This window comes from Trachypithecus francoisi, unplaced genomic scaffold, assembly GCF_009764315.1.
Source record: "Trachypithecus francoisi isolate TF-2019V2 unplaced genomic scaffold, Tfra_2.0 Lachesis_group13, whole genome shotgun sequence".
In the NCBI taxonomy this organism is placed as follows: domain Eukaryota; kingdom Metazoa; phylum Chordata; class Mammalia; order Primates; family Cercopithecidae; genus Trachypithecus; species Trachypithecus francoisi.
This window is the reverse complement of record NW_022681458.1, coordinates 108,690,767-108,709,816: the sequence shown is the minus strand read 5'-3', so window position 1 is coordinate 108,709,816 and position 19,050 is coordinate 108,690,767. Positions and strand designations below refer to the sequence as shown.

At 36.4% G+C, this 19,050-nt stretch overlaps 1 protein-coding gene across 3 annotated transcripts in view; it reads left to right on the top strand.

Moving 5' to 3' along the window:
• The window catches only part of RAB3GAP1 (RAB3 GTPase activating protein catalytic subunit 1), a 122,949-nt gene that overhangs the window by 72,369 nt on the left and 31,530 nt on the right, over nt 1-19,050 (top strand). For all 3 annotated transcript variants that reach the window (XR_004441803.1, XM_033231679.1, XM_033231680.1), the window contains 10 exons: nt 3,890-3,989; nt 7,235-7,316; nt 9,229-9,297; nt 9,631-9,704; nt 12,240-12,332; nt 12,798-12,967; nt 15,110-15,199; nt 16,387-16,559; nt 17,780-17,834; nt 18,081-18,452. Coding sequence is in view for 2 of the 3 variants with exons in the window: in XM_033231679.1 (XP_033087570.1) it covers nt 3,890-3,989; nt 7,235-7,316; nt 9,229-9,297; nt 9,631-9,704; nt 12,240-12,332; nt 12,798-12,967; nt 15,110-15,199; nt 16,387-16,559; nt 17,780-17,834; nt 18,081-18,452 (1,278 nt within the window). In the remaining variant the exon portion in view is untranslated. The remainder of the gene's footprint in view (nt 1-3,889; nt 3,990-7,234; nt 7,317-9,228; nt 9,298-9,630; nt 9,705-12,239; nt 12,333-12,797; nt 12,968-15,109; nt 15,200-16,386; nt 16,560-17,779; nt 17,835-18,080; nt 18,453-19,050) is intronic.

Below are 19,050 nucleotides of genomic sequence, written 5' to 3'. Positions count from 1 at the left end.
GGATTAGAATTTAATCATAAAAATATGTTTTTAGTGTTGAGGACCTAAATAGTGTGCTGGTAGAATTATTACCAACTAGATAAATACCTTTGATATTAAAAAAAAGTAATGCATTTACCAGGTTAGGAAATTAAAGTAAAAGCTTCTTTTACCTCTCCGCCTGTCTCCTCAAAGTGACAGCTGTTAGCAGTGGCTTGTGATTATCTCCATTAGAAAAATTACAGATGCTTCGATTTTAGAGAATTCCATGTATATATGTAATATTCTTTTCAAAAACCTTCTGGGCTCTGAAGTGCTGTAGGTACTGTTTAATTCCACGTATAGTTTGGGAAATTTTTGTAAAAGGCAAGTATGTATTAGTATCTTCTCCATTAGTTTTCCTTTGCTCTTACCATAAGTCTTCAATTATATTTAAAATTTTTAGATCAAATTTCTGGTCACATGGAAATATCAATGCCTTATTTCTTCTTCTTCTTCTTCTTCTTCTTCTTCCTCTTCCTCTTCCTCCTCTTCCTCCTCCTCCTCTTCCTCCTCTTCTTCCTCCTCCTCTTCCTCTTCTTCCTCTTCCTCTTCTTTTCTTTTTTTTTGAGACAGGGTCTCACTCTATCACCCAGGCTGCAGTGTAGGGCGTGATTACGGCTCACTGTAGCCTCAACCTCCTGGGATCACTGAATCTTCCCACCTCTGCCTCCTGAGTAGTTGGGACTGTAGGTGTGCATCACCACACACAGCTAATCTTTGTATTTTTTGTAGAGACAGGGTTTCACCATGTTGCTCTGGCTGGTCTTAAACTCCTAGGCTCAAGCAGTCCGCCTGCTCAGCCTCCCAAAGTACCAAGATAACAGACGTGAGCCACCGTGCTGGGCCTTAGTCCTTCTTCTTAAGAAATCATTAATGAAGGCCGGGCGCAGTGGCTCAAGCCTGTAATCCCAGCACTTTGGGAGGCCGAGACGGGCGGATCACGAGGTCAGGAGATCGAGACCATCCTGGCTAATCACGAGGTCAGGAGATCGAGACCATCCTGGCTAACACGGTGAAACCCCGTCTCTACTAAAAATACAAAACATGAGCCGGGCGAGGTGGCGGGCGCCTGTAGTCCCAGCTACTCGGGAGGCTGAGGCAGGAGAATGGCGTGAACCCGGGAGGCGGAGCTTGCAGTGAGCTGAGATCCGGCCACTGCACTCCAGCCTGGGCGACAAAGCGAGACTCCGTCTCAAAAAAAAAAAAAAAAGAAATCATTAATGAATATTATCTTCAGATCTTTTATGTCACATCTCTTTTTTGAAGGTAGGGAATACATTGATCTGTGGAACCCAACTTAGATCTTGGCTATTTGTTAGCAGTACTTTAAAAAAAGTTTTTAATCAGTTTATTTCATCATCTGACAAACCTAAAACTTATTTTTTTGATAAGAAACATCTCTCAAAATTGATTTGAGAAAATTGAACTTAAGAGCTAGTTTGGGTGCTTAAGTTTAATCCTGTAAATATTTGAAAACTCTCATAACTTCATCGTCTTTTTCAGTTTAGACATTCTTAGTTCTTGAGATGTTCTTTACATTTTATGGTATTATGACGGTTGATTTGGATGTTTGTCTCTTTTAGAACTACTTTTTTATGTTTTGAGAAGTTTAGTTTGTAGGCTCATTTTGAATGAGTTTCATTTAAAATTTTTAATGTTCACTCCCATCCATCCTCTCTAGTGATTTTGTAGTTTTATGGTTACTCCCTACCTGCAGAATATTTGAGAACTAGGTCTTAAAATAGTGTTTGGAGTCTCTTGCTCTGTAGTAATGTTGGGGTTTTGATAACTGGTCTTAGAATCTTGGGTTGCTTGCTCACCACATACAGGTGAGGGTTTTTTCCCTTCACACAATAGCCCCCAGTCCCATACCTTCCAATAAAGCCATTGTGCCAAGCAGGAGTTACCTGTCCCAATGTCTGGCTTAAGCAGAATCTTGCAATGCCCTCACTCTGGACTGAGCCCTTTTGGTTTCATCCTAGATTGTCAGTGCCGCCTTCCACACCTTAAGGCGTGTGCCTTGAACCTCAGTTATCCTCCAGGGTCCACAAAGATATTTCCATCATTTTTCATCCTATTCCTTCCTTCCTTCCTTCCTTCCTTCCGTCCGTCCGTCCGTCCGTCCGTCCGTCCTTCCTTCCTTCCTTCCTCTCTCTTTCTCTCTTTCTCTCTTTCTTCTTTCTTTTTTGAGATGGAGTCTCACTCTATCATCCAAGCTGGACTGCAGTGGTGAGGCACTGCAACCTCTGCCTCCCGGAATCAAGCGATTCTCCTGCCTCAGCCTCCCAAGTAGCTGGGATTACAGGCACACATCACTACTGCCTGGCTAGTTTTTGTATTTTTAGTAGAGATGGGGTTTCACCATGTTGGCCAGGCTGGTCTTGAACTCCTGAGTTCAAATGATCCTCCCGCCGTGGCCTCCCAAAGTGCTGGGATCACAGGTGTGAGCCACCATGCCTGGCCCTAATTTTTTCTTTCTGGGAATCTGTTTTTGTATTTATCTGTGTGACTGGATCAGAGGTTATGTGTCAAAGTGGCCTTGTTATGGCTTCTAGAACATTTGCTCCTTATTATAGGTGAATGCTCATTTTATATCTGGACATGACTAAAAAGTTGATACACTGACCAGCCAAAATCTCACCTTGCTATTGGGCACAGGAGCCCAAAACTGAATTCAGGTTTTTGGGAGCAGCTATCTACTCTTGTGACTTCAGACTGAGTTTGTGTTCTTAAAGCTACTAGTGACATTTATAGATGCTGCTGCTGAGCTAAATGTAAATGTCATGTATTCCTTTGCTACTCAAAGTGTAGTCTCCTAAACAGCAGCATCTGGAAACTGGTTAGATATGCAGAAGAGTATTGAATCTGCATTTCACAAGTTCCCTAGGTGATTCCTATGCATATTTAAGTCCTATTTTATAATAGTTCAGATTAAGCATTATGAAGGAAAGCTGAGGTCATAGGATGTTTAAATGACAGTATTAAGTTTTGTGATTTTTCTTGAATTGACAGATAAATCTAAGTTTTCTTTTGTTAACTGATTCATTAATCTGTTTTGTGTGAGTGAGCATTCATTTCTCTTAGTCTGAAATTTTGGTTAAATATTCAAGGCTGGCTTTCATTTGAGTTTATTTTCATTTAAAAGAAAGAAGAGACATCCTGTCCCCAAACCAAGTCTTATACTTTTCTAATACTTTTACTTATTTGAAAAATGAATCACCTTTTTTTCACATTTAATATGTCTGAAGTGAATAGTAAGAAATGGTGTTTTATGATTAAAATAGTAAAAGATACTTAAAGAACATTTTGCTTAATAGAATGTAATATCTCTTTTTCTAATAGCAGTTTAAACAGCTTTATTTTAAAGCTATGGCATTGTTTTGGAAACTTTTTTAAGCTACATCAAATGAAAACATTTGTGGAAGCAGTATGCAGAAATTATGGAAATCCTTCTGTACATACAAATATGTGGACAAAAATACAGTGATTCTTTGGAAAGTTTACTTTTCCATTTTTTAAAACCTAGTCTCACAATTGCCAGTACTGTTGCTTAGTATAGGATCTTTCCTCTTGTTCAGCTCTGATCCACCTCTTGAGCTTTTGGACTGTGAGAATTTCTTCTATGAAAAGGATTTCCTAAATTTTGCATCTGTGGCTCTAATGACTTTGGTTACTTATTTTTCCTTTGGAATGGCTAGAATATCATGTTTTTGGTAACTAGAATATGCACCCTATTGTTTAACACTAGAATCTGAAAATCTAGGTTTCATAAAGCTAGTATTAATCCGTTCCATAAGTTTGAAATTTTGATGTTAATACGAAAGGGTACCAGCATTTACATGGTATTGTCTTTGCATGTATTTCCTAGGGATGTCCTTTAACTCCATTGCCTCCAGTTAGTATTGCTATTCGATTTACCTATGTACTTCAAGATTGGCAACAGTATTTTTGGCCTCAGCAACCTCCAGGTGAGAGCATTTAGAACTATATTTAACTTATTGAATATAAATGGAAAAGATACATTCAGAAATTACAATTACTTAACAAGAGTTTCAAGTGTTTTACATTAGAAATATTTGTGATTCATTTTAAATGTAATATTGTTGCTTTCATTGCCCTTATCATTTTTTTTTTTCTTAAAGAAAAACTGTGGGTTTTCTAGAGATAGTAATACTCTATGTTTGACAATCTGTCTTTAAAAGCCTGGGGCACCCCTTGCTGTGGCACATCATATGCCATAAATGTAGCGAATGATTAACATGTCTGTTTTTAGACTATTATAAGAGCAGAGCTGTTCTCAGCTCACCCTCATAAAATGAGAACAGACATGCAAAAAACTTTAAAGAGAGTATTGTTTCAAGAAAGGGGGCTAAACAAGGAAAGCAGAGGAGAAAAATATACGTAGGGGAAAATAATAATTAAGTTGTATGTTATAGAAATATAATCAAAATCAATTTGCCTGCTTACCCTTGATAAACAGATTCATTCAACAATTATTAATTATTAACCTGTAATAGACTAGGCAGTGCTAAGGACAGCAGTATGAACAACACATTACCTAAGTTCTAGAAAAGCTCAGTTTCATGGACATATGTCCTAATTAACATTTTGATTCCTGGGTGTTTCTTTCATATGTTTGATTATATTGAAGCCCATCTAATAAGGAATATAATACAAACCTATAAAATACAAGAATTTCACTAGCTTGAAAACATTTTTTAATCTACCTCCCCTAAAGAGAAATAAAATAAACTAATATTCTTTACTGTTTATTTTTGTTCTAAGTAGTTGGCTATTTATAGGATTGAAAATAATTGGTAGGCATGAGATGATATAAAAATTAGTATAATACAGGCCAGGCATGGTGACTCACACCTGTAATCCCAGCACTTTGGGAGGCCAAGGCAGGCAGATCACCTGAGGTCAGGAGTTCAAGACCAGCCTGGCCAACATGGTGAAACCTTGTCTCTACTAAAAATACAAAAATTAGCCAGGTGCAGTGGCAGAAGCCTGTAATCCCAGCTACTTGGGAGGCTGAGGCAGGAGAATCCCTTGAACCTGGGAGGTGGAGGTTGCAGTGAGCCGACATTGCACCACTGTACTCTAGCCTAGGTGACAGAGTGAGACTCTATCTCAAAAAAAAAAATTTTTTTTTTAATGTAATATATCCTTAGCTTTTGGCAGTTATATGTACTACTACTATTTTATTTTATATATCACAAAATAATTTGCAACTCTAATGTACGCTATAAAAGGACCATATCTAAACTACAACAGAGAAATAAAAGCTAAGCTTTAGATTTATATCAGAAGAAACACGCAAATGTTTGTGTTGGTGATTTTAGTTCCCAGATAACAGTGCCCACTGGACAAGTTATAGTCTATGTCTAGTTAGAAGTTTCCATTCTTATCTTTTTTTTTTCCAAGGCTACTCTCTTACAAAGCAGTTTCAAAGATTTCCTAAGGTAGTGTGGTCTGCTCATGATCTGTGAAGAAGCCCAAGAGTTAGAACCTTAGCATTATAAGATTGCCAATAAATCTTTGTTAATCTTCTATTGTCAAGTTTTTAAAATGGGGATTAAAAATAATTAACCTTCTCCCTCAGTAGGTTGAAAGTCATATAAATTCTTAACATTTTCCTTTATAAGGGGAAAGGGACTGAACATGTAATATAATATGGACATGACACTGTGCTTTTCGTATTTTATATGCTCTTTTGTATAATTTTCACTTACCTATGAGACAATTATTATTATTATCTTTTGTTTTGTTTTTTGAGAGAGTCCTGCTCTGTCACCCAGGCTGGAGTGCAGTGGCATGATCTCGGCTCACTGCAACCTCTGCCTCCTGGGTTCAAGCGATTCTCCTGCCTCAGCCTCAGCCTCCTGAGTACAGGTATGCACCACCATGCCTGGATAATTTTTGTATTTTTTAGTAGATATGGAGTTTCACCATGTTGGCCAGGCTGGTCTCGAACTCCTGACCTCAGGTGATCCACCCTTCCCAGCTTCCCAAAGTGCTGGAATTAGAGGTTTGAGCCGTTGTGCCCGGCCCAAGACATGTATTATTATCTTTCTTAGAGATGTAAGTTTCTTATATTGTAAGTCTTTTAAAGAACTCACGTAAGTGGCTTAAAGTCATATGGTCACCATGTGATAAAGTTTGCATACAACACTAGTCAAACTCCAAGCCCAATACGCTTTTCATTCCACGAGTTGCTTCTCCCTTTTTAATTCAGCTAAAACAGTTATATTTTAGTAATAATTTTTAATTTACTAATTTATAAAAATGTGCTCGTAATTTTGAAATTTTACAAACTCACTTGTAACAATGCTAGTCATTGTGATCTTTCTTATTATAAGCATTCTTTAGTTGGAAAAATGGAATTGACTTGAGAAAATTTACCGAATCAAGTAATTGATTCGTATTTGATGACTAATTTTAAATCATTTACTTAGGATGTAGATAAATATCAGATGTGATTTTAGCAAACATGGGAAGTTTTCTTAACTCAGTAGGCTTTAATTTTAGGAAATCCTAGTGTAATGTGAATAATTAAACATCATAATTTGTATTATTTCAAAGAGAAAAAAATCCTTTTGATGACTTTTAGAAATGCTTATTACTTCCTCAGGAGAGACAGAACTAAGAGGAATGATTTACCTTCTCTAAGTTCTCTTCTTGTCTAGTGTGCCATTCATAATGGAAAGGAGGTTCTTTTCTGATCTTTATATATTTCCATTTACTATCAACCAAAATATAATGTTATTAATGATGACAAATGTACTAATTTCCTATTCAGAAATTACTGACAGCAAAACTGATTAGTGTAGTTGGTGAATAGATTTTTAAATACTTGGATACTCTTTTTGGATTATATTAATTACATTCTTTTAAAGTGCAAAAAAAATTACAGAAATAATATTCTCTTGAGTAATATTTAAGGAGTATTTGAGAAGGGCAAAATTTAAAATACATGGCCTGAATGAAATATTGGATAAATAGGAAATAAGTGTGCCCTTTTACTATAACGTTCTCTGGGGAAGTCAAATATTTGTTAGACTACGTATGCTGTAACTTGCTCTAACTTGCTGATTTGCTATATGTGTTCTCTTGTAGACACTTATAAAGTTATAATATTCCAAAGGGCTTAACTAGAATAGACTCTTCTATATTTTTTCCCAAATGATGGAAAAATATTTCTTTTGTTTAGACATAGATGCCCTTGTAGGAGGAGAAGTTGGAGGTTTGGAGTTTGGCAAGTTACCATTTGGTGCCTGTGAAGATCCTATTAGGTGAGAATTTCAACCTGTCATTTGAATTGTGGGAATATTTTACTTCAAATTTATATTGATATTGATTCTACTGTGCTTTATGATGCTATAGCCTGCTGGGATGAATGTAGTACTGGAAATAAAGATGTACACCTGCGCCAGGCACAGGCTCATGCCTGTAATCCTAGCACTTTGGGAGGCTGCAGTGGGCGACTCCTGAGGTCAGGTGTTAAAGACCAGCCTGACCAACGTGGCAAAACCCCGTCTCTATGAAAGAATATAAAAATTAAATGGGTGTGGTTGCGCACACCTGTAATCCCAGCTACTCAAGAGGTTGAGGCACAAGAATCACTTGAACCTGGCAGGCAGAGGTTGCAGTGAGCTAAGATCACACCACTGCACTCCAACCTGGGCAACAGAGCAAGACTCTGTCTCAAAAAAAGAAAGGAAGAAAGACCTACATTTCCTTTCTTTATTTTATAATTTTACACGAAAACTTTCTGAGATTTAATATTCATCTATAATTCACCAAACTGTCCTTTGGGCCAGATCTGGCCATTAGCCTGTTTTTGTATGGTCAGTGAAGTCAGGATAGTGTTTACATTTTTAAAGGTTATAAAAGAAAAAAAATAAAACAGAGACTGTACATGGTTCACAAAGCCTAAGATATTTACTCTCTGGCTCTTTATAGAAAATGTTTGCCAATTCCTGATCTATAACGTTTTTGAAACTTGAGATATAATTTACCTGCCGTAAAATTCGCTATTTAAAAGTGTACAATTCAATGGTTTTTAATATTTACAGAGCTGTGCAACCATCATAATCATCTAATTCCAGAACATTTTCATAACCTTAAAAAGAAATTCTTCACCTCTTAGCCATCATTTCCCCCTAGTCTTCTCAACCCTCTGACTGTAGGATTTACCTATTCTGGACATTTCGTATAAATGGAATCATACGACATGTGGCTTTCTTTGTGTTTCACTTCTTTTAATTAGCATGTTTTCAAGGTTTGTCCATCTTGTAGCATGAATCAGTACAGTAGTCACCCCTTATCCACAGCTGGTATGTTGCAAGATCCCCAGTGGATGACTGAAACCATGGACAGTACCACACACTAAATACACTGTTTTTTCCTATGCATACATACAAGTAGTAAAATTTAATTTATAAATTTGGCACAGTAAGATTTCCAGGTGATGTAGTAATACAAAATAAATAAATACAAATTAGGCACGATAAGAGATTGACAATAATAACTAATAGTAACATAGAACAGCTATAACAATATACCTTAATAAAAGTTATGTGAATGTGATCTATCTATCTCAGTATATCTCACTGTACCATGCACATTCTTCTTGTGATCTCTCTGATCACTAAGACAGTTACTAAGTGAATAACAGGGCAGGTAGCATAGACAGTGTAGATACACTGGACAAAGGGATGATTCACCTACTGCGGTGGGATGGCACAAGATTTCACCATGCTACTCAGAACAACATGTGATTTTAAATTTATGGATTTTTTTTTCTGGAATTTTTCACTTAATATTTTCAGACTGCAGTTGATTTAGGGTAACTGAAGCTGCAGAAAGTGAGGCTGTGGATAAGGGGGAATTAAGGTTCTTCTGTGCTTTTTATGACTGTAAATATACCATTGTATGGATATGCCACATTTTGTTTATCCATTCATTAGTTGGTGGGTTATTTATGCTTTTTGGCTATTATGTATAATGAGATTAATGTTTGCAAAACATTAACTTCATAAGGATGTGCTACCATTTGCTAAATAAGTTGTTCCCAGTTTGTTGTATTATAAATAATACCACTGTAACATACTTTTGTTTCCTTGGAATAGTTTTCTTGAAGTATTAAATATAATTGCTGGGTCAGTATTAAAGCTTTTGGTTGTATTTTATGTTTTACTTTAGTGAACTCCATTTAGCTACTACGTGGCCTCATCTGACAGAAGGGATCATTGTGGATAATGATGTTTATTCGTAAGTATGTTAAGAGTAGTAGTACAATGAGATTAAAAAACTTCAGTAGAATAACTCTCAAATTGCTAGTAATTTTTATGTGCATTTCTTATTGTTTTCTTTTGATTTTAATGTTCCGTTTTGTGTTTTATTGTCTAAGGACTTTGATTTCTTATGATATTATTTTTTAAAAACTTATCCAAATGGCTCTATGCATCTGGATAAGAGTAAGTTTAAGGGAGGCTAAATGAATTGCTTGTCCTTCTATGTTTTCATTAGACTGCATTTTAATAAGTTCATGAATCTTGCAGATTGTCATAATTAGGATCTTATGTTTATTGGTTTACATTTTAGTGATTTGGATCCTATTCAAGCTCCGCATTGGTCTGTTAGAGTTCGAAAAGCTGAGAATCCTCAGTGTTTGCTAGGTAAGGTATATTATGCTCCATTCCTGAAATACCACTGATCTGCTTAACTTCCAAATCAGAAACACTGCATACATTCTTTATACTTTGTCACCTCCTCAGTTAACACCATGTAGGAAAAAAATCATTGCCAATAGCAGTGAATCTTTTTTTGAATAGTGCCAGCAAATTCTCCATTATTTTCTCATTATCTCAGCTTTATTTTTTCTGACGCGTTTTTTTTTTTTTTTTTTGAGATGAAGTCTCACTCTGTCACTCAGGCTGGAGTGCTGTGGCGCCATCTCAGCTCACTGCAAGCTCTGCCTCCCAGGTTCACGGCATTCTCCTGCTCAGCCTCCCGAGTAGCTGGGATTATAGGCGCCCACCACCACGCCTGCTAATTTTTTGTGTTTTTAGTAGAGACGGGGTTTCACCATGTTAGCCAGGATGGTCTCGATCTCCTGATCTCGTGATCCACCCGCTCAGCCTCCCAAGATGCTGGCATTACAAGCGTGAACCACCGCGCCCAGCCTGAAGCGCACTGTTTTTGACAGTGCACATTAGAGCCCTTATGTAGAGTTGTGTTACATCTGCAGCCTATTTCTGATATGGGAAAAGAAATGTGAATAATCTTATACACCTCACAAGGTTATTTGAGGGATCAAGTAAAATAACATAAATGGAAGTACTTTGAAAAATATTAATTGCTATTCAGATACTATTATTATATCTTATGTTTGGGATTCGTCCCCTTCTCTTTTTTTAGGTGTATCTCTTTCATGAAGTCTTTTGAACCCATCTCCTCAATGTGCCTTGTCATCTTTTTCCTCCTTATATTTAGTACACATGAGAATATTTTCTCCTTTTTTTAATGTTCATCCATGCTACCTTAACTCCCTGTCATTTGATATATTACCATTTAACTGATGGAGTTACCAAATATTTATTATGACAGTAATGATGCATTTCTCTAAAGCATTGTTTTCTTGGGCTCTTTATCATTCATATGCTATTTGTCAAATGCTGATTAGTAGTTGCCATTTGTGCTAACTATATAATAGCGAAAACAAAGATGTATAATGTATAAGTCCACCATTGGCGAATTTGTCTGGGGTTTTAGGGCAACAGTATAGAGTCAATGTCAAGAGTTTTACAGTTGGACAGACCTCAGTTCAAATCCTAGATTGACCACATTGGTCAAATTTCTTAATCTTTTTAAGCCCCAGAGTCCTCATAAGTAAAATAGAGATAACATTAGTACTTACTTCATAGGGTTATTGGGAGGATCAAATGAGATTATGTACCTGTGTGTGTGTGTATATATATCACATTTAACAGTGCCTTTGTTATAGTAAATGAACAGTAAATGCTTTCTGTTGTTTAATCGTTGAATTACTACATATTATGTTTACGTACTAAGTTGCTTCTTAGTAACATTATTATTCCTCGTCTTGCGACTATGTGATATTTGCTGAGGACCTTAGAATTGAAAGTATTCTCATTTTAGTTTAATGTTCCATGATCTTACCTTACTTCTTCTAATATTTTGTATGACTAGATTATAGACTTTTCCTACCTTTCTGAGGAAGCCCCCAAAAAGTTATGGGTTAATTCAGAATTAGTTGGTGAATTATAAAATTTAGATGTAATTGATGTATCTTAGTACTGATAGTATTTGTTAAGCATTCATTTATTTGTGTAAACATTGTTGCTGTTTAGAAGATTCAAATCGCTTTACCTCTTTTTATTATAATGACAGACAGCTGGGTGCAATGGCGCATGCCTATAATCCCGGCACTTTGAGAGGCTGAGGCAAGCGGATTGCTTGAGCCCAGGAGTTTGAGTCCAGCGTTGGCAACATGGCGAAACGTCATCTCTACAAAAAATACAAAAATTAGCTGGGCATGGTGATGCACACGTGCAGTCCCAGCCTACCCAGGAGGCTGAGGTGGGAGGACCTGAGCCTGGGAGGTCAAGGCTGCAGTGAGCCATGATTGTGCCACTGCACTCCAGCGTGGGCGACAGAGTAAGACTCTGTCTCAAAAACAATAATAATGACAAAAAGAATACCATTAATATGTAGCAGAAACTGAAATATCTTTATCCTACATGATTTCCTAATCCTCTAGAAACATATCTTTAGTGTTTCTTCTTAATTTTATTTATTAATGGATTTATTCTAGTAGTGTAGCAGTTGGGGAAAGATTACTACATACCTAGAGTAAGTTCTTGTTACTTATGTAACTTAATGACAAATGGATGTTGGGTCTCATTGAGGCATACAGTAAGTACTATTAGGTACAATTATTTTTTTCTTTCCTTCTAGAAGGAATTCTAAGGAAAAGCTTTTTAAATATCCTGGGACATGGAGAGAAAGAAAAGAACAAGGCTACCTTTGATATAGGATTAATTCTTGCCTTTTTCAATGGAAAAACTGAATGGTTTTACTTTCTACCATATCTTAGTTAATAGCTTTTGTGGAAAGACATACTTTAATTTATAGGACTGATTTTGTTTTTTCAGTTAAGTGTCAAAAATGATAACTTTTTTCCTACATAGGTGATTTTGTCACTGAATTTTTTAAAATTTGCCGTCGAAAGGAGTCAACTGATGAGATTCTTGGACGATCTGCATTTGAGGAAGAAGGCAAAGGTAACCTGCATTTTTTTTTTAACATTACCTTCAGATGTCTTCCTCTTTTTCCTTGGCACATTTTTCAGCAACTTTTCATGTATTTTCTCATTTTGAATTAAGTTGGAGAATCAAGTTTTGATGGACCTGACCGCTATAGTTCCTTTCCAGGCTACACCCAGTGCTTGTTAAGACATTAAGGGCATTTAATAAGTTCTTTCCACCAAAAATGTAAAATATTTTGAAAAGTAGAGTTTTAGAGGTTAAATTTTGAAGTCTCCTGGGGAGAAATAATTTGTGTGACACCATTGTCACTCATGCTTGCACATAAAGCTGAACGTGTATATTCATATTTTATAATTCCAAGACCATGTAACACTAGTAAAAAGAATGAGTAAAATATTCTATACAATCATCAATTTGTTCATCACTTTCACCTGCTAAGGTTGGTGATATAATTTATATTTATTTCTGTTCTTTTTATAGAAACTGCTGATATAACTCATGCTTTGTCAAAATTGACAGAGCCGGCATCAGTTCCAATTCATAAATTATCAGTTTCAAATATGGTACACACTGCAAAGAAGAAAATCCGAAAACACAGAGGTGTAGAGGAGTCACCGCTAAATAATGATGTCCTCAATACTATTCTCCTGGTAATTAAATGTTCTGTCTTTATAGGTCTATCTGCAGAATCATTTATTCATTATATATTCAGCTCCTTCTATGTGGTAGACAGTGACTTTGGAATATAAAATGAATGAAACAGTTACCACATTTAGAAAATTTCTACTAGTTTAGTGGTGAGAAGGAAAGTAAATAGTAGTTATGATACCAGGTTGCACATGAGAAATCTGGCAAGGGGGCTGTGAGAGCACAGCAGAGATGCATTTGTCTCTGTCTGGGCAGTGGGAATCAGGGAAGGGCTTCATAAAGAGGGACATTTGAACTGAATCTTGATGAAAAGAAGGCTTTAGAAGCAGAGGAACAGCAGACGTTTGAGAGCATGCTGAACAGTTGATATTTTGTAGGGTGCTTCCCAGAGCATGACCAGGGTTGAGGCTGGAGAAGTAGTAGATAACCTGCCATGCTGAAGCACTGGCTTTTATCTTGCAGTTTAAGTAGAAGATCAAAATGATTAGAATTTTTTTTTTTTTTTTTTGAGACAAAGTCTCGCTCTGTCACCCAGACTGGAGTGCAGTTGCGTGTCTCGGCTCACTGCAACCTCCACCTCCTGGGTTCAAGCGATTTTCCTGCCTCAGCCTCCCTAGTAGCTGGAACTACAGTTGCGTGCCACCACGCCTGGCTAATTTTTTGTATTTTTTTAGTAGAGATGGGGTTTCACCGTGTTAGCCAGGATGGTCTTGATCTCCTGACCTCATAATCCGCCCGCCTTGGCCTCCCAAACTGCTGGGATTACAGGCGTGAGCCACTGCACCTGGCCCCAGAATTATATTTTTGAAAGGTTGCTTTGACAGTAGTTGAGAGAAAGCTTTTAGTGAGAATGAGAGGGAGATAAGTAGAGGGCTAAGGTGGCTCCTAGGTATAACAGGATGGAATGGCCCCAGCCTGGGGGCATCCACACCATGGTTTAATGTCTGCATGACTTACTGCGTGACTTTGAATAAGTCACTTCAGTTTCCTCATCTATAAAATATGGCTAACAAAGCCTTGCGAGATTGCTGTGAAGATTACAGGATCTTCTGTGACACTGCCTGGCGTATATGGGCCTTTGATAAATGATAGCTATTTTTACTGTAATTGTGGTTAAAATCATATTCCTGGAAATTTGTGCATTGGGAAAAACCTTCAAGAAAAGTGTTGAAAAGAAAACGACTTGGAAACTTAATGTTAATCTTATCTACCATTTGTCTGAACAAAACTTTTAGCCAACTTTTTAGCTTGTACGTCGTAAGATATGGGCAGTGATACTTAGCTCAAACAGTTGTGTGAGAATAGGATAATGCTGGTAATTGTGCCTGGTACTGGCACTTGGCACATAGTAGGTCATCTAATTTTTAAAAGTCTGTTGCACATGTTCTATAATATGTGGCAAAGTATACATAGTGAGAGGAATTACTAATCAGCAATACCACAAAACAATTGAGAGGAACAGTGATAAAAGGACTATAAATAAATGTCTGTAGAGAGCCTCCTTTTTAAGACTGTATTCTTAAAGAAGGTTATTCAAATCATGTAGCTCAGTTGTCATGTACACTGGATTTTTTTGACCGCTCCTACACGTACATATAAACAGAAACCATATGGAAAAGGTACATCGGTTATTATAGGTTTAGACTGCTTCCTACTTTCCAGGGGTATCATAAAATAAAGTTGTGGGTCTTGAATATCATCTCTTAGTAGTCTATATATGAAAGCCTGTGGATGATATAACTCTTCAGATCCTCATGAGTACATGGTTGTTTTTAAATTTGTCTTTTATGGCTTTGTTTTTTAAATAGTAGTAACTCTAAAAAAATGTAATGGCCTTGGATGAGCGTGAAGTCACAGTGATGAGATTTTGCTTTTGCACCATTCAGCTTACAGAATCAAGTGATTACTTTTAAGAAAAAAATTCTAATTTCTAAAATTGGCTAGTCACTGAAACCTTGTGTATTTTCAAGGAAAAATAGAAAAAAATTGTGAGTGTAGAACAAACTGGCCAATACAACTGGAACATTTCTATTGTTAGAGCAGCAAAACCATTAAAAAGTTAAATAATGTCTATATGAGTTATAAAAATCAACAAAATAGGAAATGTGGTCTAAAACACGATTATTTTTTTCCTTTCCTTCAAGTTCTTATTCCCTGATGCTGTTTCTGAGAAACCATTAGATGTAACTACTTCAACAGATAATAATTATCCTCCATCAGAGAGTGAAGACTATGTAAGTTGATTTGGGGTTCAATATTAAAATGTTTTAAATGCACTGAATTTCTAGAGGTTCTATATATTTCTAGTTTAATAGCTTAATATCTTTTTATTTTAAAAATCACCTTGGGAATTTTGGATGGGAGATCATGGTTTCCACTTAGATAACTAGCACAGATACATATTTTGAGTAGCAAGAATTTTTCTGGAAACAATGAAAAAATAGCATGAATATACTCTACACAGCTGTAGAATTTCTCTCATTGTAGAGTTTTGGTGAAATCATTAAATTTATGTTTTTCAACAGATTTTTTTCTATATTTTAAAACTAGTAAGTGGAAAACTCTTTAATGAAGTAAAATCTGTAAAATTAGGTAAATTTTCATGGTCTCTTTGTTTAGTCTTTGAAAAATTAAGAAGTGGAAGAATTTAAATGACAAGTGTAGATATATGTCAAACTTTACAGTTATTGTTGAGAAGTAGATTTCATGAGGTGAGAGAAAAAAGCAAAGGTTTTTTACATTTTCAGTTTAGACAGTTATGATATTTGTTTGTTTAGACATGCTCATTTTGTAATTAAAAGATTTTTAAAACAACACATGAAATTTGGAATACTTCCTAGAGATTCCACAGAAGAAATTGAAAGCTACAACTTTAGCTTCATTAAACTATAGCTTTATGTTTTTTAATCTTAGTAGAAATCTTGAAAATATGGGACTGCCTAAGAATAGTTTATGCAGGCCGGGCGCGGTGGCTCAAGCCTGTAATCCCAGCACTTTGGGAGGCCGAGACGGGCGGATCACGAGGTCAGGAGATCGAGACCATCCTGGCTAACACGGTGAAACCCCGTCTCTACTAAAAAAAAAATACAAAAAAACTAGCCGGGCTACGTGGCGGGCGCCTGTAGTCCCAGCTACTTGGGAGGCTGAGGCAGGAGAATGGCGTAAACCCAGGAGGCGGGGCTTGCAGTGAGCTGAGATCCGGCCATTGCACTCCAGCCTGGGCGGCAAGGCGAGACTCCGTCTCAGAAAAAAAAAAAAAAAAAGAATAGTTTATGCAGTAGTGTATTAGATATTTGATAATGCCTAGTTTAGGTGGGATAGGTTAATTTTAGAATTAAAATCTCTCCCTACGAACTCTTCAATTGTATGTGTAAAGTATTTTGGTAACAAGTTTGCTTTGTTTCTATTTTGTTAAATTTAGAATCTCTACAATCAGTTCAAGTCTGCACCATCTGACAGTTTAACATACAAATTGGCTTTGTGTCTCTGTATGATCAATTTTTACCATGGAGGGTTGAAAGGAGTGGCACACCTCTGGCAGGAATTTGTTCTTGAAATGCGTTTCCGATGGGAAAACAACTTTCTAATTCCAGGGTAATAATTTCAATTTTCAGTTGTTTAGATAGGATTTTGTTTGTTAGCAGACATTTGACTTTTGACCTGTTTTTCCCTCTTCAAGGAAATCTGCCCTAAGAAAGTGGCAAGAAGCTTAGACATGATTTATGTTAGAGGTGTTCGCTGCAGCAAATTTATTAATATAATAGAAAAAAAGGCAAAACCTAAATATCAAACATAAAAGAATAAATAAATTATGCTATCTCTACAATAGAAAATTACAGATTGATTACAGTTTTTCCCCAAGAATCTTTAATAACAGATGTTCATATTGTTTCTAATAAAGTATAATATACTAATACATATACAAAGTGCTTTTAATTATGTTGCTATGTTTGTACAGGAAAAAGATTATAAATACCATGAAATGCTATTAGTTTTTTCCAGTGTGAAATTATATTTTTATTTTGTTCTTTATACTTTTATGTATTTTCAAAGTCTTTTGTAATAAACCTGTATTTTGTAATTGACATTTTACTTAATCAAACAGAACATTTTCATTAGCACACAGGTTGATATTGCCTAGTTTAGTGCTCATCTACCCATGCTAAGATAGGAGAATCATGATTATGAGCAATATAAAATGATTACTGATCCAAAAACATTTATATCATTTTCCAATCTCTGCTTAGCTGGATTCTCTCTTGGTTGTAGACAGTTTGCTCTGGAACGTTTTACAGACCCAGAAGCATGTTGAACATGAGAGAGTGCCTCTGGCTGATTGCTGGGAACCTAGTGGTCTAGAGGAACCTAGAACTAGAGACAGTCTGAGTTCCTATTGAAATACAGGTGGAGATCTTGGTTTTTATAGTGAGAATCCACTGTAAGAATTTAGTACTGAATACACAAACTGATTTATTTTGTATGGTGTGAAATACTGTGTGCTAGTACTTCCTGGGGGGCGGTTCAGGGACTTTTTCTCATTTTGAGTTTTTATTAGCCTGAAAACTATCACTAGTTTGCTGTTATGTTTTGAAGTATCTGTTATATTTGCTGTTGGTGATTTGTGGACTAGGAGTATAAAATAAATTTTCATCTTTTAATTCTATGTGCTCCCCCTCTGGAATTCACTTACGTGTGGAAATCTAGTTTTGATTTCTTATCAGTATAGCTAAAAATTATGGTAGTATAGCAAATAATCATATCTGAAGCAATTTTACTGAAACTAAGCTATCTTTTCTCCTTACTTTATTTGATAGATTAGCAAGTGGACCCCCAGATCTGAGGTGTTGTTTACTGCATCAGAAACTACAGGTAAAGATTTCTCAATGACATAGATAAATGTGGTCTTGATTTAATCAGAGATTATTCTAATACTAAATGTAATAATGGGTTACATGATGTACTCATGGTGCTGCTGTAGGTTATCTATAGTCAGTAGTCACTGCAGTTCACAATGTCCTGAGAAGTGGAGAGTGAAAATTAAATATTCAAGCAGTAGGTAGATTTTTATTTTTCTGTAACTAATTCAACTATAAATGTTATTTCTCTTTTCTTAAGATGTTAAATTGTTGTATTGAAAGAAAGAAGGCACGTGATGAGGGGAAAAAGACAAGTGCTTCAAATAATGTCACTAATATATATCCAGGGGATGCTGGAAAAGCAGGAGACCAGTTGGGGCCAGATAATCTAAAAGAAACAGATAAGGACAAGGGAGAGGTAGCAAAATCTTGGGATTCCTGGAGTGACAGCGAAGAAGAATTTTTTGAATGCCTAAGTGATACTGAAGAACTTAAAGGAAATGGACAAGAGAGTGGCAAGAAAGGAGGACCTAAGGAGATGGCAAATTTAAGGCCGGAAGGACGGCTCTATCAGCATGGGAAACTTACACTGCTGCATAATGGAGAACCCCTCTACATTCCAGTAACCCAGGTAGGACGCACTAGTTCTTTCCATTTTAATTTATTTTGTGGTTTATATAACTTCATCCTAGTAGAAGATAGTGCTTCAGGTAAGGAAAATTCTCTAAAAAGTCTATGTTTAGGCCAGGTGTGGTGGCTTACGCCTGTAATCCCAGCACTTTGGGAGGCCGCAGTGGGCAGATCACCTGAGATCAGGAGTTCAAGACAAGTCTGGCCAACATGGTGAAACCCCGTCTCTACTAAAAGTACAAAAATTAGCTGGGTACAGTGGTGCACACCTGTATTTCCAGCTACTGGGGAGGCTGAGGCAGGAGAATCATTTGAAGCCAGCAGTCGGAGGTTGCAGCGCGCCAAGATCGTGCCACTGCACTCCAGCCTGGGCAACAGAGTGACACTTGGTCTCCTCCAGAAGAAAAAAAAAACAGTTTATCTCCAAAGATAAACATAATAGACTGTGTTTAAAGAAACTAAAGGTAAAGATTTCCCAATGACATAGATAAATGTGGTATTGATTTAATCAAGGATTTGTAAAAGCTTGAACAAAGTCTATGTTTAAAGATTAAAGAAATCTAAATAAACTTTTGGGGCTTTTAGGTTTGCCGTTTCTG